The 24302-nt window shown below is 43.0% G+C and overlaps 1 protein-coding gene across 3 annotated transcripts; it reads right to left on the minus strand.

Annotated features, from left to right (window-relative positions):
• Nucleotides 1-1758: 1758 nt before the first annotated feature.
• mdfic (MyoD family inhibitor domain containing) lies at nucleotides 1759-23993 on the minus strand. Of its 3 annotated transcripts, none has more exons than XM_027272082.1 (5): nucleotides 23948-23993; nucleotides 22832-22937; nucleotides 20796-20909; nucleotides 8069-8464; nucleotides 1759-3920 (listed from the first exon to the last, which is right to left on the minus strand). In XM_027272082.1, the coding sequence occupies exons 2-5, from the start codon at nucleotides 22923-22925 to the stop codon at nucleotides 3670-3672; spliced, it is 855 nt and encodes a 284-aa protein (XP_027127883.1). In that variant the 5' UTR covers nucleotides 22926-22937; nucleotides 23948-23993; the 3' UTR covers nucleotides 1759-3669. The 3 variants fall into 3 exon arrangements, with proteins under 3 accessions (XP_027127883.1, XP_027127884.1, XP_019127064.2); XM_027272083.1 differs by lacking the exon at nucleotides 23948-23993 and adding an exon at nucleotides 23329-23685; XM_019271519.2 differs by lacking the exon at nucleotides 23948-23993 and adding an exon at nucleotides 23329-23684 and having other exon boundaries at nucleotides 22832-23010.
• Between the last annotated feature and the right edge of the window lie 309 nt (nucleotides 23994-24302).

Genomic DNA, 24302 nt, shown 5'->3' on the forward strand with positions numbered 1-24302 from the left:
GGAGGTGGCCGCCGCAACACTACTAATTTATTTAATAATGTAAGAGAAATGACCTTGAGATCAGAGAAGTGCTGAATTTCTCCCCCAGACGGCAAACAGAAACAATGGAGCCGTCCTAATTGTGACATTACAATCCGGCACACAGTGAGCGATCAGAGGGGGATTGATTAGAGGAGTGGAAAGGTGGACGACTTTGTGAAAAGGTCACTGCACACTCTACCTGGAGTTTTTTAATATTTTTCAACCCTCTGCCTTCCTCCGTGAACGTGGAAGAAAGTGAAAGAAAGAATGGAAAAGTACAACTCCTGTGTGATTACAGACTTTCTGGACAGTGATATTTTCCCCAACGCATTAGTGAAATAAGATGGTAATTTCCCGGGGCCAGGGTGTATCCAGGCAGAAAATGATAAAAGGAAATAAAGATAGAATTGAATAAGGAGGAGGAGGGAGTAAGGGGGGGGATTCTTCCTCTGTGCTCCTTCAGCAGGGGGGCTGACGTGGAGGTTAATTGAGGGGTTAACAGGGGGTGGTGTCAGCTGAAGGTCAGACTGCTGTTCCACCCAGCAGGAGGTCCCTGCTCCCTTATGACCCCATTGAGTGTTGTTGGCCATGTTTCCCGTGTTAGCGCGAACGCTGCTGCCAGGTGAGCACCCTCTCTAATAGAGAAAGGACCAGAGGAGGAGGGCTGTGCAACACAAGAGCTGTGAAAAGGGGGCAGAGGGGAGAGGTTACACATGTGGCAACTATGAAACTCACACTTTCTGCTGCACAGCTGGCCCGTCCGAAAGAGGGAGAAAAAAAAAAAAACAGCCTGGCATTCAGAACACACAAGTCTGACATTATGATATAAATCAAGTTTGCAATGTCTGCAAGCAGTTACCGTAATAATAATGCATATGGATGCAGTGGACCAGATGTGGACTGGGACTTAAACCAGAGACAGTTCAGGAGGGAAAACAAGTTGACACACAAAGGTGGCAGCAGCAGCAGAAGTAGTTTTGTGGAGGGACAGGTGGAGGAAAATGGCAACAGCTCCTCTACCAAACGGTCATTAAATTTGATTTAATATCTGGGCTGCAACTAGCAATTATTATCATTATTGGACAATCTGCTTTCGATTTTCTTGATGAATCAATTCACCATTTGTTCTATAAACCATCAGAAAACAGTGAAAAATGTGAATTCCCTCACAGCTTAAGTAGATGTGTTCAAATGTCCTGTTTTATTGGAGCAACTTTGACATATATTATCATGTGACAAAGCAAAATATCTTTTATTTTGACAAACGAATGTCAGGTAGTTGAACTTCTTCTATGTCAATCGTTTAATTGATGAACCAACTAATTGTTGGAGTGCTGTATAATACTTCCAGATGTTTCCCTGCTGTCAACTGCATACATAACAACATCTGAAGTTGACACCTTAAAATGAAAAAAAAAAAACACGACTGTGAATCACTGTTTAGTCAGTCTGTGGACTAGATATACACATAGATATGAGTAACAGGAGAAAAATTGACATTTTGAGTGTCTAATCTTCTCAAGTCCAAGATACAAAATGTGAATCATAACGTGTATGTCAAGACGCAAGATACACAAAACTCGATGTTCAAGGAGAAGAGAGGCATGTTTGTCACATTTTGCCCTTGGGCATTACCTGACCGGATTGAGTTCGCTAACCGGAACATGATGGAAGAAATAATAGATGCAAAACGTGATGTTTAAAAAAAAAAAAAGTGTCAAAAACAAGAATCATACATTTCTTTGGTAATGTTTTATTTTTTAAAAACGGTTCTCTTTGAGATTGAAGATGATGTACAAAATTACGAAAACGAGCTGTGAACTCCAAGTTGAGAAATGATTGAGATGAAAATGATCAAGTGTAAGGCACAGAATTAAAAAATAAAAAAACAGTTTAGTATAAGAGTACAACTACTGTAGCTACATGTATACACTTTTTCTTTTTAGATGAATTCTTCACATTATCTATATAGTGTTTTCTTGACACTCTTTAGCCCGTAACAAAACATGTGGCGCGAGTTAATCATAAACATGAAAATGAGGTTTACTTTCTGCACAGTATCTGCTGCAGAGGTGCCCATCCAACCTCCTTATACACAATAACAGTGCGCCGTTAAGACGAGCTGTGCATGACAGCACATTATCTTCGTTGGCGTTAGGAAGGGACGTTTTTTTTTTAACCATTTACCAAGCCGTGCTAATGAGGGCCAGCATTAAGTATCATCACTTAAACAACATCAAAGCGGATCTCCAAGACAAGAAAATGACTCCATTGGTGATTCACCACAAACTCATCTCGAGATACACAGAATTAAGAAAGGAGAAGAAAACTGCCTTTACCCTGCATTAGTTTACCATTTCAACATGACAGTTCATGACTCCCTTTTTTTGTACTGTGAGTCACTGGGCTTGATACCCAAAAGCCGCTTATATGGTAACCAGGGTCACCGTTTTTTAATTCCTTCCACTCCTCTCATGCACAGAGTGCAGTCCAACAAGTCGTACTTACACAGTATGTATGTGATAGAGCATCGCAGAGGAAAACTTGTACCATAAGCAGCTGACGAAACCTAATCATTGAAGACTCTCACAGAAATAAAGACATAAGCTGTACACATTGTTCATCTTAGGTTGCAGAAAACTGTACAGTGAGCTGGTTGGAACATTTTTTTTTTGTTGTATTTTAAAAATGTAAGCATCCGTTCTGTATTTCCAGTAAACCCAAGGCTTCAAATACTGTCAAGCCAGGCGAGAGATGAGATTCTTTGGTACAATGTTTTCATAGACCTTCCAGCACTTGAGTACGATTTAGCAAACAATTATGAGCTTATCAGCAATTCTGTGCAGGTTTTCTGTAACGATAGACCAGTTTGATTAATAAAAAAAAAATGAAATATGAAAGGAAAAAAAACACCCTTAAAACAAGCACCATCTCCACCTTTGGTTTTTAGAAAGTAGCAGATAATGTGATGTCCTGATTCACCTTAAGATATTTCACCAGTTTCGACAGTGCAACAGTAGATATGTGTAAAATGAAAGTGTTGCAAAACTACAGTATGCAACTAAGGACGTGTCACATAAACCTTTTACAGTGTTGTACAGCACTAAGACTGCAACCTCAGTTATTGAGCATCAAAATAAAAAAAAAAAAAAACATGTATTGAAAAACAGGGTGATGTCAACATTTTGCTAAGAGTACGCGACACGTCTCATCAAAATGATTTGAAAGAGGCAAGATACAACTAGACAGCATTCTTGATGTAACAATAAAATCTTTAAGGCGGTCTGTGATAATACTTCTTACGCAAAGGATAGAATACTTACAGAGACGACTCACTATACACTGAATTTTAACTAACATGTTCATATATGTGGAGTTACTTCTAGCCCTTGCTGAGCTGGTTTTGATGGAGAAGCCCAGTGTCAAAATATATCTTTCAAAGCATGCTTTACTCAACCCCAACACAGGACTGCACACACACACTCACAGTCACACACACACACACATACACACACACACACACATGTTCCCCCTGTCTGTTGCTGAATTCAAAGTGACAGCAGCAGCAATTTCCTTCCATTCTTCCATCCAGGGTCCAGTTATTCCCCCACGCAAAGGCATCCTGTTTCTACATCAGCGCAGGCCTCCCTATGTGGGGAAGCAGATGCCGCAGCACTCCATACAGATTTCCAGGCAATCTGAGGACTCGCAGCAGGCATCCATGATGCCACAGTCCATGTCACAGGGGCAGTTGCAGTCGTCGCCCAGGTCGTCGGCGCAGCAGCAGCAGCAGCAGGCCTCCGACGTGCACGCGCCGCACGAGGCCTGCGCCGCCACCATGTTGCAAAGTGTCAGGAACTCGCAGAAGAGACAGGCCAGGATGCAGTGGACGCAGCAGTCTGGGGTTCAAAACCAGCCAGTGAGGAGAAAGAACATAAAAAAAAAAACACAGACATAAAACACAGAAATAAACACGACAAACAGATGTGTATGTGCATCTGGGTGCAAGTGTAAACACACAGATTCGATTCGATTCGATTAGGGCGTATTAATAAAAACAATGCAAAGCAGAGCGGCGAGGACTCACATGCTTGGCAGGTGGAACAGAGTAGGTATGCGGTGAAAAGGTTGGGGGCTAACTAGGCAGTGAAATTCAAAGAAATGAATTCCTCTCCTGCAGTTTTGATTAACGGACTGTTAAATAATTGTGGCATTATCATGCAAACTGCCCGGTTGATCACACAAAGATGATTAGCGAAGTCCAAGAGTCTCTCCCGGTAAATAGGTGGATTAATGCCAGCAATGCTCACACCTCTGATTAACATTTAACCTCCTCGCAGACCCTCTTTAAAAAAAAAAAAAGAGCCGGTCGCATGTTTCAGCTTGTTGTTTCGCAGCAATAAAAAAAGAGTTCCCCTTTAAATTACCAATATACCCATTAGCAATCACAAATCCGCTTCTGAATGGCCAAATTAGTTGCATTAAAAATGCGTCCGTGTTGAATATGTAATGAAAGAGGACAAATTGAATTTCTGCTTAGAAACTTCCACTGACACGGCATGCCGCTTAACTTTTTCTAAATGCATTTATTCAGTTTCTAAAAGCTGATGTTAAAAACAAAACAAAAAAAAAGATGCATTAAAGCGATGAAAAATGGTGGTTAGTACAAGGTGAGATCAAATACAGACAGAAATTGTTTATGTACAGCCAACAAGATACACCGCCGCACTAATAAGAGATGAATGTAGGCAATTTATGTTGTCATCAATCAAGCTGCTCCGCGCCACAACTTCTGTAGTTGTATCTAAGTCACTAAATCATACATCATTCGGTAAGTGCGCCTGGCATCCAAGCTGCCTCCTTTTTTTTTGAACCGAGGCCAGCTCAGCGCCACTGCTTTGGAGTGTTAAAAAGACATGATGTGGATGTATGCAAGAAAAATAGCATTACAAACAGGGCGCATTTGCATAACTTTCATCAGCCCATCTTGAGCTGTCAGAAGGGGCTGTTACTGATTGGGTTAGAGGGAAAGCGAAAAGGAGGAGAGTGTGGAGGACGGCATAGGAAAGGCAAGCTGTGGACCGCTGGATGCTCATGTTTGATTAATCAAAGTAGAGGTTTTTTTTTTTTCCTTCCCCTATTTTTGCGGCGCTCAGGGGGCTGCAGAGCTGACCAGAAGCAGCTAGCTGACTGTGATGCAAACAAGATAGAGGAGGGAAACATGAAACGAGCAAGCGGGGCACGCACGTGTGTGGGTGTGTGAGGGTGCCTGAAGTTTGAACGCATCTTATTATCCTTATCTGAGGCCTTAACACTGGCAGTGATGGAAGATGCATGAGAATAAATCATAGGTGATCATCTGATGCAGTAAATGACTGTTGGGCATCGGGTTGGGCAAAACAAAACTCCTCGCTTTCTACGCTGGCACGGTGCGCTGTAGTGCTGCCATCTGAGTTGCTACAAAATGCCAATGAGAACAATCAACGCTGGCCGCGGCTCCATGCGGAAAAAAAACCTCAAAGTTCAGCCTAACAAACTTTGAAGGACCCAGAGGGTATAGCAATGCCAGCGTTGAGAATGTAACAGTAGACTGTGAATACGATATAAACACAGTACACAGGCATTAAGCAGCGGCCGGCCATCTCAGCTATTCACTTAGATGTATAATTCAACACCAGCGATTAGTCTGGATCTTAGAGAAGCCAGCAAGAAGGAGGGAGGGGAACGAGAAGGGGAGGGGTCGTATACTGTACACAAGAGATCTGGACGCGAGGCACATCTCCATGAAAACAGAGCGAGAGAGAGAGAGAGAGAGAGACGGAGACACAGAGCGAAACCAAGCAACAGACAGACAGAACAGCACACACTGACACTGCTCCTGTTTAATGTCAGTGAGCGGCGATGAAGCCCAGAGTTTGCAGGGCCAAAAACAGCGGTCCGGCCCCCTCTGAGGAAATAGTATGAGACATCTGGAAAGCTAACATCAAAAAAAAAAAAAGAAAAAGGGGGAGCGGCATGACACAAAACAAGCTGGATGGGCCTCAGAGCAGCAAGCTGTGCAAAACATTCAAACTCACAAAGAGGGAGAGAGAGGGCGAGATGGCTAGACAGACGGAGATAAAGAGAGAGAGAGAGATTGATCAGAAAAAGCCTTGGTGGCCATGGGAATGCACACATGGGTAAAAGAAAGGCAGAGGATGTGGGCTGGATAGTGGAGGTCCACCACATGTACTTTAAAGCAAGCCTGTTTATAATGCATGACTGACGGGAAAAAGTCAAAGCTGGAGGAGTAGAGCTTACACACAAACACAACAAGGTTTTTACAGCTTAGGCAAAGACGACGCTCGCGGGCCCTCGGCCCCTAAACCCCTCTAAATGAGACTAAAGCAGCTTGGAGACCTTAACTGATTACACACAATTAACACACACAAAAAAAAAAAACACAAACTGGATGACAAGAGTTGAGACAACCCCGCCTCCCGTGCTTGAACAAAAGCGGTGTGGTAAATGACTCCTCGAGAAGCTTGCGGTGTTATCGCACAGATTGGCTACGGTGCCAACGGCATGTGCCAAGAAAAACACAGTGAGCAGCAGAATCCCCAGAGCTAGCTTCCTGCTAGCTTTACGCCTTTTATTTCCTGTGTTCGGGGGCCTGTTTAGGAGGCTAATTTCACAGGCAAACAGATTATGTTAATCCGTGTAAACATTCAAACAAGCACAGCTTGGCTGTTTTCCGGGGGGAAATAAATAGTCGAGAGCGAACATATTGATTCTGAGAGCTCCCGCGTCGGCAAATAAGCAACACTAACGCCGTAATGAGGCGGACTTGTTGAGCGGCTGTTGTGTGTGGGTTTTTTTTTTTGTTTGTTTGTTTATTTATTTGTTTTCTTTTCTTTTTTTTTGCACCTTCTCTCGTCTGTTCTTTACCCAGACGTTGAAAACGTGTGCGTGTGTCTTCTTGTTCTGCCCCGGCCTGCAACTCGATCTGATGCATATTTCACGTCATCAAATAAACATCTGACTGCCCGCTTTTCTCCTCCATTTATATCTCAACCTGAGCAATTGTGAATCTTTTAATAAACACACGTCACATCTTATTTTCCATCTTCACCCTGCAGTTAAAAAAACCCAACATAAAAAAAAGACAAGGCTTGAGCTGGATGAATAAAGTCGGAATCACCCCCTTACTTTAAAAGAAACATGCCTTGACCCACATGTCCACAAACACATGCACAGCCAGCACGGTAAAGTAGTTGGAGGAGGGATGCGACGGGGCCCTGTCTGTTAATGAGGGCCGGGGTGATGCTGACGGGATGTAGGGAGAGCCAGAAAGGGCCCAGAGAGGTGTGAGGGGCCATGAAGGGCCTGAAGAAGGCTGGTCACGTCTTTTAATAGGCACCCCGTGCTCTCAGGCCTCGTTAGACGGTCACACCTATCTCCCCAATGGAATAGGACCAGCCAACCGCCTTCATTACTGGACTCACCTCGGCCTTGCACCTGACAAAGTGACGGCTTCCCTGCGTGGCAAACGCACTCTCTGACTTGTTGTTAAAGAAAATAAAAGCCACAGGAGCTAGATAAGATGTCATTTGCTTGACGGGGGTGATAAATATGAGAGGTCATGCACTCCCATCATTAAAAGGTGAGACAAGGTAAGAATTTATTATCAATATCTTATAAGGGGTATTATTTCGACAGCGACTCCCAGGAATAGCTCCTTTAACAAATTACTTTGTGGTGTTCTTTGCCTTTAATCCCGACCAGGTCAGACATGATATTTCTGTTTTCTGAAATAATACAGCTGCACGGTGCAGAATTTCTTATTTTATAAGACCGGCTGCTTGTTTGCATTTTTATTTCGCATTTCTGTCTTTTCATTTTGAAATCCTGATGAATGAATTTATGACCAAACAGAAGATGGATATGCAAAAAAAAAAGAGGCATGCAAGCAAACAAGTGTTAGAAAAGTTAGTATGCGTATCAGTGTATGTGTGTTTGTGGTGTCTTTTACTCGCTGTCATTGTCACCTCTTGTGTTGGATACTCACCCTCTGGTAAAGGAGGTTTCTGTGATCCCGTGGAACTGCCTTTGCTGCGTCGGCTGCTGTCGCTGTTGACCGATAAGCTGGACCTCAATTTCCTCTGCATCCTCTCTGACACAAGCGTGGACGGCTGCTTCCTTGGCTGCTCTGTAGTCGTCGCCGTCGCCACTGATCTCGTGCCTGGGCCACTCAACCCACCCACCATGGCACCCGCGCCGATGTTGGCACCGCAGGAGCATGTGCGCGTGGCCCCGGCCCCGGCGATGCCAGGGTGGATTCCGTTGCCGTTACTCAGCGCGGGCGTGCCAGCGCTGTTGTGGCGAAAGCCATTTTGATCCTTGCCAACGTCTCCCTCCTCGGTAGGCTCCGGGGGAACTGGATGTGACTCAGACCGAGGTTGAGCTGGAAGGAGACATGAAGAAAGGAGGATTTCATTTTCACTCATGTTGAGAAAAGAGTTGGGGTGTGTTGTTTCAGCGCAATTACTTCGATCGGTGTTTAAGGACAGTTTGCCTGGAGTATTTCAGCTGCAAGCTAAGACTCTTACAACAAGAAAATCAAATAAAACTGAATATTGAAACAAAACAGAGGGCTGCTTGTTGATTCAAGCACACTTTCGATGTGAGAGTAGAGGACAAAACACTACCAAACACTAAAATACAAAAAGCATAAAAAAGGAATACGTAGTTTATTTTAATAACTAGAATTTGTAGTGTCTATTTTCATGAAAAGAGTTTTAGATTCCTTTTACCCTTATGAAGGTAAACGCTTGATAAGCCTGTAACTTTATTTTAACTCAAGATAACTTTGCTCTCTCTGAACCTTTGCACATCACACCTTTTACTCACATATAAAGCTGCCGTAGCTTTTGTAACGCTCAGCTCGAACACACCACCGACACACAAGCTCGATAATTCTCAGCAAATCTTGCCACCCCATTTCCTAACATGATAATATCGATCATATGGCAAACACTTCAACCCGCGTTGACAGGGGGGAAAAAAAAGCGGGAGAGATATATGAGCCTCATATGTGACAGGTTCACAAAAGCCACCGCTGTAGGCAGACGAGACGTTTGCGGGAGCAGCACCCAGGTGAGTTAAGACAGTGCGCGAGGAAAAGAGAGATTAATGCAGTGAAAAGAGAAAGAGAGCCTGTGATACTGTGCATATACAAAATAGCTGCTGTCTGCAACAGTAATGATCTCCTTCCCTCTGAAAGCTCAGAGATGGCCTCAACTAGTCTTTCTAAGTGTATGTGTGACAGCCACAGAAAGTCAGGAGACAGCGACCTGTCTGATAAGAAAGAATGTGAGTGAGCAAAGGAGGTGGCATTTTACTGAGAGGAACACCTGCACATTCAGCTCTACTGGGAGTTACTCCTACATTACCTTCCCTCCACATCAGAGCCACTGTGCAAGTGCACGCACCGCCAGTGCATGGTTAACTTGAGAGTTTGTGAATTATTCATCTCTTTTTAAGTCTGTCTGAGTGAGCCATACTTATTCTTTTTTTTTTTTTTTACTCCCCCCTATTCTATACTTTCTGTATATACATTGAATATTATGGTATCTTCACCACCAAATTCTGCCTTATCAAGCAGGTTGTGTGGCACGAGCTGAAGGAAACACTCGCAGCTCCGTCGAAGTGGTTTTTTTTGGCTGACTTGATATCAACAGATTTTCCAAAGTGGATGCAAACTTAATATAGAAACTTGGTAATTTCTTTCCATCTCCATTTTCTTTCTCTCAGCTCACCAACAAGTGCAATTACGGTTAACAAGAGAGGGAGAGTGTGGGAATCGGGGCCTCGCGCTTTTTAACAACACATCACCCTGGGAGAGGCCGGACGTGAATGTGGATGTAAAACAAAGCAATTAAATACACACACTGGGCTTTTGCCTTCTCCTCATTCAGGCTTCTGCATGCTGCTTCGATAAACAAATATAGACTTTAGGGATCAGGATTCCATGCAATTTGAATTAGACAACTGGGTAGCACACGATCGAATTCATTATGCAGTGATTTAAGAGCAGGTTGATGGATTTTCCTCTCCATAAGACAAAAGCCTCGCAGCCTGCCCATGACAATGTGGGGAGAGGCTTGCTAACAAGGAGACTCGGAGTAGGCTACATCTGTTGTTGTTCTTCACGTTTACCCCTGACAGCTGCAACTTGCTATGTTTTTTTTTTACTCCTTTAACACTTAGCAAACCATTATCATAAATAAAGCTAAGAACAGCATGGTTTTCTATATACGGCGGGCCTTACTTGGGTGGTCGAGGATGATTTTTGGCTTCCAGGAAGATGTTTTCTTTCAAATTGAACCTCTTACTTCTCTAATTGGTATCACATTGTTGTGGTCTGGTTGTGCAGACCAGATCAGATTGGAGTGAACGGCAGTACATTTCATTTTCCCCATGAGTCAGTTGAGCTTAAATCAGCTCGCTTTGCTGTTATAATAAACAAGAAGCACAAACTAAAAAGTTAGCTTATTCAGCCATCTCTGACTTATTCCAAGAAACTTAACGTATTCTGTTAAGTGTTCCGCTTCAACAAGGTCGGATTACATGTCTTAAAACTGGCAGGACACTGAAATGAAAATGAGAAACTCTTCTAATCACACTGCTGGTGTGTTCTCACGTTATTCGATTCCTCAGATGTGGCTAGAAAACATAAAAAGCACTGGCTGGCATGAACGGGGCTGACCGGGGAAATCCCTCTCTAATGATTAAGTTGTCCAAACTCATTTGTAAAGACCTTATACACACACACACACACACACACACACAAACATAGCACAACCTGCAGCTAACACTGCACAGTCTTGAATACTGTCAAGTCAATAAAACACACCGACTCCTTGTCTAAAGGATGACAGCTCCTTAACAAATCAATCACCTGTTGTATCTTGCATAATAGCGCGGCCGTTTAGGTAAAGAAATCTAGCCATACAAGCTCACACACACACATAAACACACATTCATGCACAAAAAGGCCAAAGTAGACTTGGAGGCATAATTACCTTTCCTTTTGAGGAAGTCAAGCTTTCAATTTACCAAAGTATAAATAGTTATTAAGAAACCACCACGTAAAACCCAGAGCACATAAGCGGCGACTCAGGTTTCTGACACACTGCAAAGCCCTAAAAAAGTGGGTTCAAGTCTGCGGAGAAGTGTGCTTCAGTGGCAGGTTCCTGGATAGTCTTTACACAGTCGCAGTCTTTATTTTTACCCTGACGAGACGCGGTGACGAAGATGAATGGACACAACGGAGTAATATTCATAATCATTGATCATGATAATGATGATACTGTCAAAGATGGCAATGACAGACTTGTAGAGTCGCCGTGAGACAAATGAAGACGTAATGAGAGAAAGCAGAAATACAGTAAGTCCTGTTGGAATTTTTGCTACGCTGCTATGTTTGAGGCATCAAAAACTTTCACTGTACACGCAGTGCAGTGAAAGAAAAAGGTTTGTATGGCAATATGCCTCGACTACATGTTAAATAGTAGTCGGTGGTTCAGTGTATAAAACTAAATAGAAATGATATGATCACTTTGAAACGAATCAGCAATCCAAATGAATCAGGCTGGTGAAGTTTAACAGACATTTTAGAAGTATGAAAACAACTTCTCGGAGTTTTCACTATGGTTTACACAAGATTTGACTGTTTTCAAAATAATGTAATGCGGTAATGAAATTTTTAAAACATAAAGTTTAATTCCACATCTGAGTATTCAACTGATAAATGCAAATATTAGCTGGGCCGGTTAATAAATCCTCACGGAGCGATACAGACTCACAGCAACTGCGCTGTTCCAATAACGCAGCATGAAAACACAACCGGCATTAAAATGAATCATTAAAATTTTGATATGACAAAAACTCCCAAAAAGTATAAAAATAAATCAGACGAGTTGTAGGGTGGGTGGGTTGTCCTGAGATAACTGAATGCAGACAACCTGACAGGTGGCATTAAAACACCGTGTTTTGGAGGAAGAAGTGGACACACACATGCACACACACACACACACTTCAAATTGGACTTGTAACCTCCCTATTTCTAGCACATCAACAACTGTTGAGAGTGTACATTTGTAGTTGAATAAAACATGGTATTCCCCTACACACGCTGTCACACACATCACAGGGGAAACTAGGGGGTGAGTGGTTCTTGACTGTCTAAGCAGCATCCCAATTTGGTCCCAGCTACCAGTAGCTGACAGCCTCAAATATCTGGGGAGCATTTTTAAAAGGCCAGTGTTTGATGGATTCATGAAGAACACACAAATATAATTGCCATTTGTCACCGAGTCTTCAGTGGCTGCGCCACACAGGGACCACGCACCGGAGTGCCTGGAGAGTGCTGGAGCTGCGCCAGAGCTGTGCGGGGGATCGCTCTGTATGTAAAACTGAGTATATAAACACCTCCGTTTTTTGTCACAGAAAATAGGTCCTACAGGAGGGAGCTGGAAATTGCACCCAAAAGACTTAAGAAAGAAGAGGAGGAGCATGTATATATATTTATATATATTCGTTTATGACACGCACACACACACACGCACACGCACAAGCGCAAAAAGCAGACCTACCAGGAAGAAATATGCATGCATGCATGTCAACTGAAACAGAGCTGTATAAACAAGAATTCTAAAATAGTCAAGAACATGAAAATATAACACAGAGGTCAAACAGGGCAGTATGGAGATTCTCATTTGCACACCGCTACGCCGAGAGTCGCAGGTAAGGCAGGGAGTAGATTGAACAACCACACCGAGCTCCGCGTTTCTAAAGCTCGGTCCTTTTTAATATTAATGCCCCCGAGACAGACAGAGAGAGAAAGAGAGAGAAGAGAGACGAAAAGGTGTTTGCCTAGGCTTATTAGAATGCCCATCATAGAGAGCATACAGTTATTCAAATGTCACATCATGTCAGCCAAATAAACACCGCAATCCAGATCTTGTATTTATCTCCTAATAGCCGTTATTACACAATGCAGCGAGTTTGGGAGTTAACACTGAATAGAGAATGAAAGCGGAAGAGGAACCTTTATTTTTTTAAGTTACGAGTCCCCGAAACAGCGATGAGTGAAATACACAGTGACAGTTAGCCCGGAAATGCTAATTCCAATAACACGGCCGGTGTTTTGTTTATCTTTTTTTGTGCCTTGTATTAGAAAAACATGTATATTTTCTGCTCGGCTGGCCATGTACCTGCATGATTGAAATGCTAATTTGTAAATGTGCAATGACCTAGCCAGACTCCTCTTACCACCGCCACCACCGCCGCCGCCGCCGCCGCCGCCCCCCCCCCTCCTCCTCCTCTCGCTGCCAAAACAGCCCGAGGTATCATCTCTCCTCCTAACAAACAGCAGCGTGTGGAACAGCCCCTGCCTTTCAATCCAAAGGGATATATTTTCTCATTAGAAATTATACATCTTCCCTGTCCATATTTATAGACGCAAAACCAGGGGAATTATACTGCAGAGAGAGTGAGAGGGACAGAGAGAGAGAGAGAGAGAGAGAGAGAGAGAGAGAGAGAGAGAGAGGAAAATAGTACAATGAATGTTATTACAAAGGGCTCTGATTGAAATTTTCCTTGGGCGTATCAAAGCCTCGTTTACCGTTTGACCTTCCAAACTACGGGACAAGGACTTTCTTTATTGTCTAGAAGGACGCATCGGAAGGAACAGACAAGCGACTCGGGGATCATCATTCAAGTGTCCCAGCACAACAAAAAACCCCACTAACTGTGATTAGCATCAATATAATGCAGATATCAGCGGTGTGAAATGAGAGCAAACTGCCCATGTCAAACCAGGCGACTGAGCACTAGCATTTGATTAGAAAATTAGACTCCCTCGTCCGTTAGTGCAAGAAGATGTGGGGTTGCCACGCGAACTCCGCCGCTCTTGTCTCAGGGCGTTTGCACAGAGTGGATGGCGACCTGACACGGGGCTAACAGAAATGTCACTTGTTCCAACAGATATGAATAAAAATGTGACTCTGGACATCACACGGCAATCCTGGCCCTGTCAGTTCGCACGCACGCACCACAATGTTTTGTATTTATCCAAGATAAAATGATGATGATGGCAGCGGCACGGATGGTGATGACCGCTGAGGATAGCTAAATTACCTGCTCTGATATTGGATCCTCATCAGCAAAAGTGACATGCCCTGTATGTGTGCGTGGGTGTGTTATGGTAACCTGCAACAGAACTCTATTAGCTGTCTTCACCTGTCAAGGCTGATCATATTGTGTAGCATCTCATTTAAGCAGGAAACATCACTTTTTTTTTTTCTTGTCTGTTTTTCCATCCCATTCCAGGACAGTCAGTCGATATTGCTCAGCTCGTTTTCAGTGGCGACACACTTATTTTCCACCGCGTTTTAATTCTCTGTGACAGTCATTCAAATTTGGCTACTCCAACCTGCTGAAGGGGAAGTGACATGTAAAGACAGAGCTTAATATTATTTCCAAACCCCCTCCTCACCACCACCGCCGCTGCTGCCGCCGCCGCCGCCACCTCCTCCTCCACCCAACAAAGAGAGAAGCCGGGCATCAGGGATTTACTAATTTCAAATTTTGCTGCTGATTGAGTGGAAAAAATAACCCCCTCGGACCTTGTTCTGCTTAATTACATTTTACAGTAGCAAAGGCAACTTGAAAGACAAGAGCTTGATTTGACGACACAAACCTCTCAGCGTACTCAGGCTGGTTAAGGTGTGTGTGCGCGCTGGGAAAGGGGGGAGTCCGTGGTGGTGGAGGGAAAAGGGGGTCATCAATTATCATTTGATTTCAAAACGGAACATTTTCCCAGATTAATATGTCTGACTGCTATCTAAATCATTGAAACTCCCAATGAGATGCCATTTTCTCTTACATGAATCATGTTGAGGGGAAGTCATTCAAACTCAGCACCACCCTCACTCACCCACCCCCCCTCCTACCTCCAAGCTCCGACCCAGAGAAGTCTCCGGTCTCTCCACTGTTGTGTGGAATTTGGCATGGTGCTAATTTGAGTGCTACTAATGTAGCAGAACGCAAGACATCAAGAAGTGTTCAAAGCCTCACAACCTGGCTGCTGTGAGAGACACTAAATGGCGCTTTATTCCCTCCCTCTCCTCGTTTTCTTAGATGAATTTGTACGAGCCTGTTTCTGCATTAAGCTTTGTCAAACGCCTTTTCATTCTCCCCTCATCTGTTCCTTACCATCCGAGAGGGGGAGAAAAGGGTGTAGTAAAAAGACGAGACGAACGCGAGCGATTGCAGTATCTTTAAAAAGCTGCACATCTTGCACAGATTTAGACTTTACACGGCTAGCTACCACAATTTCTAGAAAGATCAATTATGACGTGACTCAGAGCAGGCCTGAGGGAGCTGCCAGGCTCCATACTCCAAAAAAACGTGCTCCACCCTCTCCTCGCTGACGACTCAAAACAAAACCAGAGCAACAGAGCGGGAGGGGGGCGAGGGGGGGGTGAGGGGGGGAATAGTGGTATTTTCAGTTTCAGTTACATCGATGACTCAAATATTCCACCAGCTTCAAAATCTCCCTGCTGAAGTAGAAGTTCCACAGGAAACTCAACTTGTTTGAAATTCAACGGCAGGCGCGCAGACGTGCACATGCGCACAGTCGTCGTACTTGTGCACATATACACAGAAAGGCGCGCACACAGACACACACATGCAAAAACGGCAGACACAGAGTCAACCACACACACATACACACACACACACACCAAATAAATACAGTGTGCATCTGCGGCAGATCCACTAACACAGACGCTACTGGAGTCAGAGATGAGGATCTGGCAGTAGCGCAACCACTCCCTAAAAAGCTAAAATACAGCTAAGGTCTGTCTCCGGGTCAGAGAGGGGATCGGTAGTCTATCAAAATACCCCCACACCTAGTTCCTTTATTTGCTCAGTATCAATCTCAGCATTAACCCTCTGCTAATGGGACAGCTGTGGGTCAGTGCCTCGCATCTTCGGGATGCCAATCAAGGCCTTAAGCTGAGAGATCAACCTTCGGGACAGAGGTGCTCGTCTGCCTCTGAGTGGCTTTTTAAACACGGAGACGCCCGAATCGATTTTAGCTCTAGCCTGAAAGAGAGGAGGGAGGAGGTTGCATGAGGGGGGGGGTGTTTTGCACCAGCCGGGGCCTGTGTCGGCTGTGGCTGTCTGTGGAGTCTGGACGGGAGCCATCCCCTGGTCCCTGGTCACCCTCCACTGATCAGGGGGCCTGACAGAATGACCTAGCAGTGAGGCACTGAACCTGCAAACACGAAGGGGGCAAGGAGCTGGAAGCTCGAGGGGGTCGGGGCTGGCGGGGGCAACATCAGCAGAGATCTCAGTAATAGAAAAGGGTTTTAACCTTAATGTTGGAGCCAAAACCCTGTTAGAGGCCAAGTAATCCCCCCTGCACTGCTCTCATTTGAACTGGATGGGGTTTTTTTATACTCTCTGTGAGTAGCTTGTGAAAGGCACCGACACTGCCTGGTGTGGCATCGGTTGGGGAGGCGGTAAACATGAGCTGAGCGAGCCCTCTACCTTACCTGTGCAACGAGCAAAATATGGAGGTTAGATTCATTTGAACTGTCTGGATATGAAATATGCCACAATTTGACTCCACTTTGCAGCAGTCGTAAATAAGTAATCTTATCAAGTATTGAACTTAAGCGCAGTTTGAGTAACTTTTTACTTAACTATGGTATTCCTGTTGTAAGGCTATTTATAAATATGCCCAATTCAGTTAAGAAACGTATTACTTTTTATTGCACTTCTCCGCATTTAATTGATAGCGTAGTTTAAACTTACTCTTCATTAAAAAACATATAATTAACTTGTAACTTATGATGCAACGTTACAGACTAAATTGCTGCCTCTGTGTTAACATACACATCTGTGCATTAACATAGCTAAAGACTTAAAGACACAGGACTTTCCTCGCGTAGATTCACACTGCATTACTGCCGCTTTCATTCAAGTAAAAGATCAGAATTTTTTTTTTCCCCACCGCGGCACGACAAAGTGCTGCAAAAGAAGCATTTAGACACGGAGGTCAATTGGTGTTAAAACGACTTGGAAGGATTCCTCTTCACGTCCAAATTTGCTACAAAAACGCACTCTTCCTCCGCAATCAAAATCTATATATGTTGCCTTGTATCTAACATAAGCACTTAAAAGACTGCAGTCCGTGAATTGAGGTATGCATATCTAATCATTTGGCTCAAGTATTTTGAATATCTTAAAAAAAAAAAAAAATTAACAGTGAATAGGCTTGGGCACTTCGGGTAAAATATGCTAATTAACACACTTGAAATTTCCCATATGAAATCTATCTGCACCAAGACAATGAGAAAATAATTACAACAGAGGCAGAATTACAATGGCCATTTTAATCAACCCCTACACTAGCATTTCACCCTATTTATACAGTTTTTGATTCCATGACCCACTGGTAAGTAATCACTTGAAAATTACGGTTCAGTTTATAATAGGTCTATGCTTTAGACACATTATTTCTGCAGAGACAGGGCTCTGAGGATTACAATAAAGATATGAATCTTGCATAACAACAATCACCATGCACTTCCTATAGCTGAAAAAAAAAAACACATTCTGGGAAAAGAAAACTGGCATGAGGTTAAGAAGTCTCTAAGTACTTAAGTAACTTTGGAATATACATGAGGCAAGTGAGACAGTCTGCGAATGTTGATTCCACACTTGGGCAGCAAAAATATTTCAGCGCTGATGATGAAAATGATGAGGAGGAGGCACTTGCCCTTTGTTTCATCTTAGTGCAACTCCTCCAACTGTCTAGCATCATAACGCTTTATAGTTTTGTATATAAATCTTAATTGTTGCACCGTCAAGGAATATTTTCTTGCGTGAGAGAGAGAGAGAGAGGGGTGCAAGTATGAGATACTCTCCATTTAAACAATCCCTTTTACTGCATTTATTAGGGGTCACAAATTCTCTTCCAAAAAGGTCAATTCTGCGCACAGGTAATAACCTTGAAGGTGTGCCACTAAAGAGCCCAATCAGGCATTCACACAAAGGCCAGACTAATGTCTTTCTTTAAAAAAAAAAGAGTGAGAGAGAGTCATGTTATTTGACCTTCCTTTCTCACTACAGAATTTTACCGAGATAAAAAAACAGACCTGTTCCTCGGAAGCTAGTAAGGTCATCTTTATCAACCACAGAAGCATTAAAAAAAAAAAAAAAAAAGTATTTGACAATCCGGTGAATAATGTGACGATTAAACTCCTAAAACTGGTGCTGGGTGGTAGCAATTTATTCTGAGGCAGGGGCTGGAGCGCTGAGGCCCTGTTTGCAGGAGATATCAGCTGCTTGAAAACCCAGAACGGTCTCTTGAGGAATGTCTGTCTCCCCCACAAGATTCTCCCTCCTCCCCCAGGATGGCGGAGCCACAGAGGAACCGTTCACTGACAACGGCCTTACAGGAAGGGCAGAATTGTACTTTTTTTCCCCCTCTTTTTTGTCTAACAAGCCACAGCGGTTGGCAGCCCACCACCACCACACTTCAACTTTTTTTTTTTCCTCCCCCCTGTGCCATATGAATTTCTGAAACTTCAGTTCATAACGATAATTCCAGATTTTTAGGTCACACTTGATGATAAATTGTGCGGTGATGTTTGGTTATTCAGTGTCTCATGTACTCTTGTGAAAATCAATGCTATGCTCCGTGAAGAACAGTTTTAAATCAATAGGGAACCGCTGCCATGTTTACTTTCCTGTTTTCAGGGGGGACCCACTGCTTAAAAAGACAACTTGTCAAAACAATGTTATCATAGCCGAAATAGGATATGTGCTGTTATTACAACATTACAATAGGCTTCCTCTTGTTGTGAAAAGTCACCGTCCGCTTACTGTACACAAGCTTTAAATCAGACATCGGTGGAGGGAAAAAACAGCAAGGGCCAGGATGTAGGCAGGCAGATGATTTCTTATCGATTTCCTGTTTCTGCAGTGAAGAGGCCTCTCAATTACCTTGCCAGTAGGCAATGTGATTGGTCGGCTCAACAAACAAAACCACAGTGAGACTGTGATACAAATAGGTTAACCCCTAAATGTCAAAAAAAAAAAATATCACAACTTTGATTTAATCACACACAGACACGGGCACATTAAACTCTCACAGAGATTATCATAGCACAAACTTGGGGTTTTGCCTTTATTTGACATGACTAGTTTATGTTCTTGTAACTCAAAAGAGAAGTAGCACATCTTTCTTCCTCTTAAAACTCCCTCACCAGACAAGTCTGTGTGAGTGTTGAGAGAGCATGTGTGGATGTTGGAGGTGGAGGCGGGAGGAGGGGGTGGGGTGGGTGACATCAATTACAACGCAAAACTGTTGTCACAGGGGCTTATCTGCTGAGATGAAAGAAAAGCATGCCTCCCTCTCCAGAAGTGCAATACTCCACACACCTGCCAAGCTAGAAAGACCTCTTGACAGAAAATCTTTTTTTTTTTTTTTTTTTTTCGGCAACTGAATCTCTTTTCCTCGCTGATTCAGTAAACAAGCCACTGGCAAGTCATTAAGCTTAATACCAAAAAAAAATAAAAAAGGCAGGAAAAGGCGCCCTGGAAAAGTTAACAACCTAGAAACAAAAGAACTGTTGTGTCAAATGCAAACACAATCCTTATTATAGCTAGGCACTTACATGGATGGAAGCAATCAGCTGCTATTAGCCTTTGCTGACACATCTCACTCTGCTTAAGAACAATAAAACACACACACACACACACACACACACACACACACACAAAGCTTTTAGCTGGTTTCCTTTTGTGACCTGCAATCCATAGCTCAGTATCAAGTCATTTTACTAAACGAGAGTGCATCTAGACTCAATTAGACCTGCTAATAACTCAAGCAGTCCAATGCCAAATAACCGTTTTGTAAAAACCTCTGCGTCGAGACGTTTACATAAAACAATGTGATTATTTGGATTATAATAATAATACAGGTTTCATACGCTTCCAAAGTTATTATAAGACGCAGAAAAAAGCGAAACAGACGTTTTGAAAATCGAAAACGTATGTTGTTGGTACAGTAGATTATTGCAAGGAGCAATACGCCCATGCAAAGTTGTATTAGCCTGAACGACACTGAAGACACTGTTCAACAGGAAAATGCCTCGAGCAGCTGGCACGAGTCCTCTCCAATAGGTAAATGTTTGGTACGGGGTAAAAACATTGTGGCTAAGATGCAATCAAGTGCGTTAAAACAGCCAATGCCAGAACCACAAACAGGATTTCCCCACTTCCAAAACAGAGGGCTGAGGGTTGGAAGGAGAAGCAACAAAATTTTAAAAAATGCAGAAACGAGCCAAGTCTCGGTCATTATGGCAGAATGAGAGAGCACGCATGTTACCGCTCATTCGCCCAGAGACCTTGGTGCTATCTTGACATTCTTTTAACTGGAAACACTGAGGCTTAATATTTTAGTTGGCCAACTGACCTCTGCCTCGTGCATGTACGCCATGCGAGTGTCATAACAGCGGCTATTCTTGACAGTCGGAAAGGACTTAGATGTGAAATAAAACAGAGCTAAACATTGGTTAAGCTTGATCATCTGGCAAGCAAAATCGTTTTTTTTTACTCTCCGCAATTAAATGGCTCATTGTTGTTTATCATTAAAAATAACACCAAGATATCCTGCTGTCCGCCCACAGCTTTCCCAGGTCGTTAAAACTTACTTCTTACAGGCCCGCAATAATTAGGCTTCTCCTCAGTCACGTAACTTTGTTCTTCATCAGCTGGTTTCCTGGGAGACGGCGTTCTTCCTGATGATGATTCACTGTCACAAGCATCTACGGTCAAAAGCATTGAAAGTTAAAACAGGGGTTAAGAGAGGAAAACCTGTTGCGTACAAACATATTTATGCCGCATAGTGACGAACAGAGAGGGCCTTGGCTGTTTACTTTAATGTTATCCTATTATGGGCTCAACTGTTCTAAATTAACGTGCATTACATCCATTCCTCCAAAAACAGATGTAAACTTTTACTGCGGGGTCAGCCACAGTGGACAAAATATCAGGGACAGCTGGACGAGCCAAGAGGTGCAGAGGCCGCTCGGGCCTATTTTTGCCAGAAAAAGCACAGGCCGCTGGCAAATGGTTGCACAACATGGTGGGGCGGTTCAGGTAAAGGCCTTGCCAGAGCTCTGGATCTCATTTTCTCTCCTTCTGTTCCCGGGTGTGCTGTACCTGCCAAGCTTCTTTTCACTGCCATAAAGGCTGCATTCATCTAAATTGGAAAAAGTATGTGGGCAAAAACTCCAGGCCTGATAGCTGTGCAAAAAAAAAAAAGAAACACGAGAGACAGTTCCACTCATCTCTCTCTCTCTCTCTCTCTCTAAGCCGTGTCTTCTGGCTTCTTGACTTCAAGACTCGCTGACGCTTTGCTCATTGCACACTGCTGCTTTGTTCGGTAAATAAACCTTCCACAATGACTTTATTCACTGGTTCGGTGCCAGATGCCTGCTCATAGCCCACAGTTTTTCTCATAGCCTACAAGTTTTTTACAGTAACACACTGTGTCCTGAGTAACTTTTTAGCTGCGGATTTCTAAAGAAAAAAACAACAAGTGAAGGATGATTCAGCAAATCCCGTCCGCTTGATGCGTTTGTTCCGACGCTACGACACTTTCTGTTTGTAAGCAGTGATGGATGGAGGGAGCGGGGATGGGATGGGGCGCGGGCCTAGAAGCCCTAGATAGATGTGGCACATATCTCAGCTTGGAGCTGATGTATTGTAGCGTAGCACTTGCGTTAGCAGCAGTACTGTGTGATGCATCGCAGTATTTAGTGATCACAGTTAGAAATAAATTGCTCTATCCTCAGTACATCCACAGTCCCCTGAGAGGGGAAATCCAGTCTTAACTGCGAGCGCCTTTGAAGGTCCGGCGAAAATCCATTCGCAATCCAGCAGCCGCAGTGATTGCTTACTTTGTCCTACTTTGCTATTTTTTGACAGTGCCATAATGATGCTTGGTATAAATAGGATGGTTAACGGTTCATTGCTTGTTTGAAGAAAAATGGAAAAGGGGGGTGTGTGTGTGTGTGGAGGGGGTAAGCTTATTTTACATGTGATAATCTTAGGGGCAACTAGAAAGTTAATTAAAAACTATAATTGGCTGTGGTTGCTGTTAATAGTCACCAGGGCGTTTCTTCAGACTTTATTGAGGAGGAGGGGGAAGATGAAGAAAAAAAAAAAAAATCAAAAACATTATCAAGGCTTAACTCTGGAGGCCGGATATTGATGCATCTTAAACGTCACATGAATATAATTTAAAAACGACAAGGCCGATATTGTCCCGAGCAGACTGATAAATGCCGATACGCAATTCATTGACTCGTTTCTTTTCTCTCTCTCGCACACATGTTTCACTGTACGAGCGACACTTGTCAGAATATGTCACTGATATTTATAGCTCGGTTTTATTGCTGGTGCACCGGCTGCATGGAGGAGACGTAAACACACTCTATAGGTTGTTCACAGGAGAGAAATGTTTGTCACTTTAATAAATGTTTTTGGCTCATGGGTGACAAGGATTTGCAGAATGATGTTGTCAGATGTTAAACCGGGCACAGCATGGCCGGACATGTTTACACTTTGAGAGGTGGTGTCTCCTCAGTGTGATGAAATATTAGTGACAGGAGATGTTGTGAAGCTCACCCACCTTGCTCACCCCTATATTTAACATGCTATTCCTGTGTGTGTGTGCCCTTACCTTGTGAGGTTGACAGCAGGGGACTTGTGTCTTGCTGAGGGCCCTTCCCTGGTCCTGCCGGACCATCCGGAGGAAAGACGGTCTCCTTGGACATGAGACAGTCCGTCTTTTTGGGGGGGACACACACACAGAAGGAGAAGAAGAAGAAGAAGAAGCCTCCCTTTCCTCAGCCCTCAGCGCTGTAAGGAAAGCAATGTCTCACCATCAGCACAGGCTTGAAGACACAAAGCCACACCGTGCGGGTCATTACTCAACTTGAGAAAAAAGTCGTCTGCTTATTATTCACACGGCGAGAGAAGTGACGTCGAAAAAAAAAAAAAAAAAAACTTTGTGGAAATTTCCCTCCTCTCTCGTTTTTTTTTACATAAACTTGCTCCATGTGCAGCCCATTAGTTCACACACTCCCTTTTCTTTATCAAAAAAAGTTTTAAAAAAGCGAAGCTAAGAAGTGTTTATAGCTTAAAGCGGACATGTTTGTTTGTGTAAGCAGAACTTACCTTTCAAACATGACAACTCCCTCGCTTCAAATCTGACTTATTCCCATCCTGCAACTCTTCCCTCCGACACGTTGGGAAGAAAAAAAGGAAAAAGACACCGGGCTAAGAGAGAGTAACCTCTGCAACTAAAAAAACAAACTTTTCCGGTAACTTTGTCCAACTTTGTCCCGACGTGTTTTGACGTATGTGTAAAAAAAATATATATATATATATATTAATAATAATCCTCGAGGCGCCTTCGACGTGCAGTGGCGGCAGTTCGCTGAGGATAAGTTGAGTCTAAAACATTTTCATCATATCCGGATTCCTGCAGTGGAGCCAGTCAAGCTGCTCTGCTCTCCCTTTGCTTCCCTTGGCGGCAGAGAAGTGAACAAAGCCCTCCCTGAACATGTGTACCTCAAAAACAAAGTTAGGAGCAACTGAAAACCTAAATAAAATCAACTTTAAAATATGTATTTAAAAAAAAAAAAAAAAAAAAACTTCTAAAAAAGTATGTTGATTGAAACATGTGTCAAAATATAATCAGTGCAGGTTACTTTAGGACTTAGTAATAATAATAATAAATTAAAAAATATATATATAATAAGAAATAAATGTATTTAAAATGCTTCCTTCATACCTTCCTCAACTTGTAGTTGCTCAGTTGTCATGGAGATGGTTTCATTGTCATCACATGACCTACTAAGTATGAATCATGTCATGTGATGTGGTGAGAGCAAGTTTATTCACTGAGGAAGGACACAAGATGTGGTTGAACGCCTTAGAAACAGACCTTGTGTTGAGATTTTTATTTATTTATTTATTTATTTATTTATTTAGTTAGTTAGTTAGTTAGTTAGTTAGTTAGTTAGTTAGTTAGTTGTTTGTTTATTTGTCAAACTTTTATTTCCAAAGTCAAGAATACATTTTAATGCTAAAAGCTTGAAAAGAAAGTTACATACATGCTGAAGATTTAAAAGTTATTTAGTTTTAAT

Source organism: Larimichthys crocea, chromosome XX (genome assembly GCF_000972845.2).
Source record: "Larimichthys crocea isolate SSNF chromosome XX, L_crocea_2.0, whole genome shotgun sequence".
NCBI classification, from domain to species: domain Eukaryota; kingdom Metazoa; phylum Chordata; class Actinopteri; family Sciaenidae; genus Larimichthys; species Larimichthys crocea.

Coding starts and splice junctions, on each gene's coding strand:
- mdfic (XM_027272082.1), bottom strand. CDS start 22,925: ATGTCCAAGGAGACCGTCTTTCCTCCGGATGGTCCGGCAGGACCAGGG. Junction 8,465..20,795: donor TTATTGCGGGCCTGTAAGAA/GTAAGTTTTAAC, acceptor GTCTCCTTCCAG/CTCAACCTCGGTCTGAGTCA. Junction 3,921..8,068: donor GAAACCTCCTTTACCAGAGG/GTGAGTATCCAA, acceptor TTTGAACCCCAG/ACTGCTGCGTCCACTGCATC.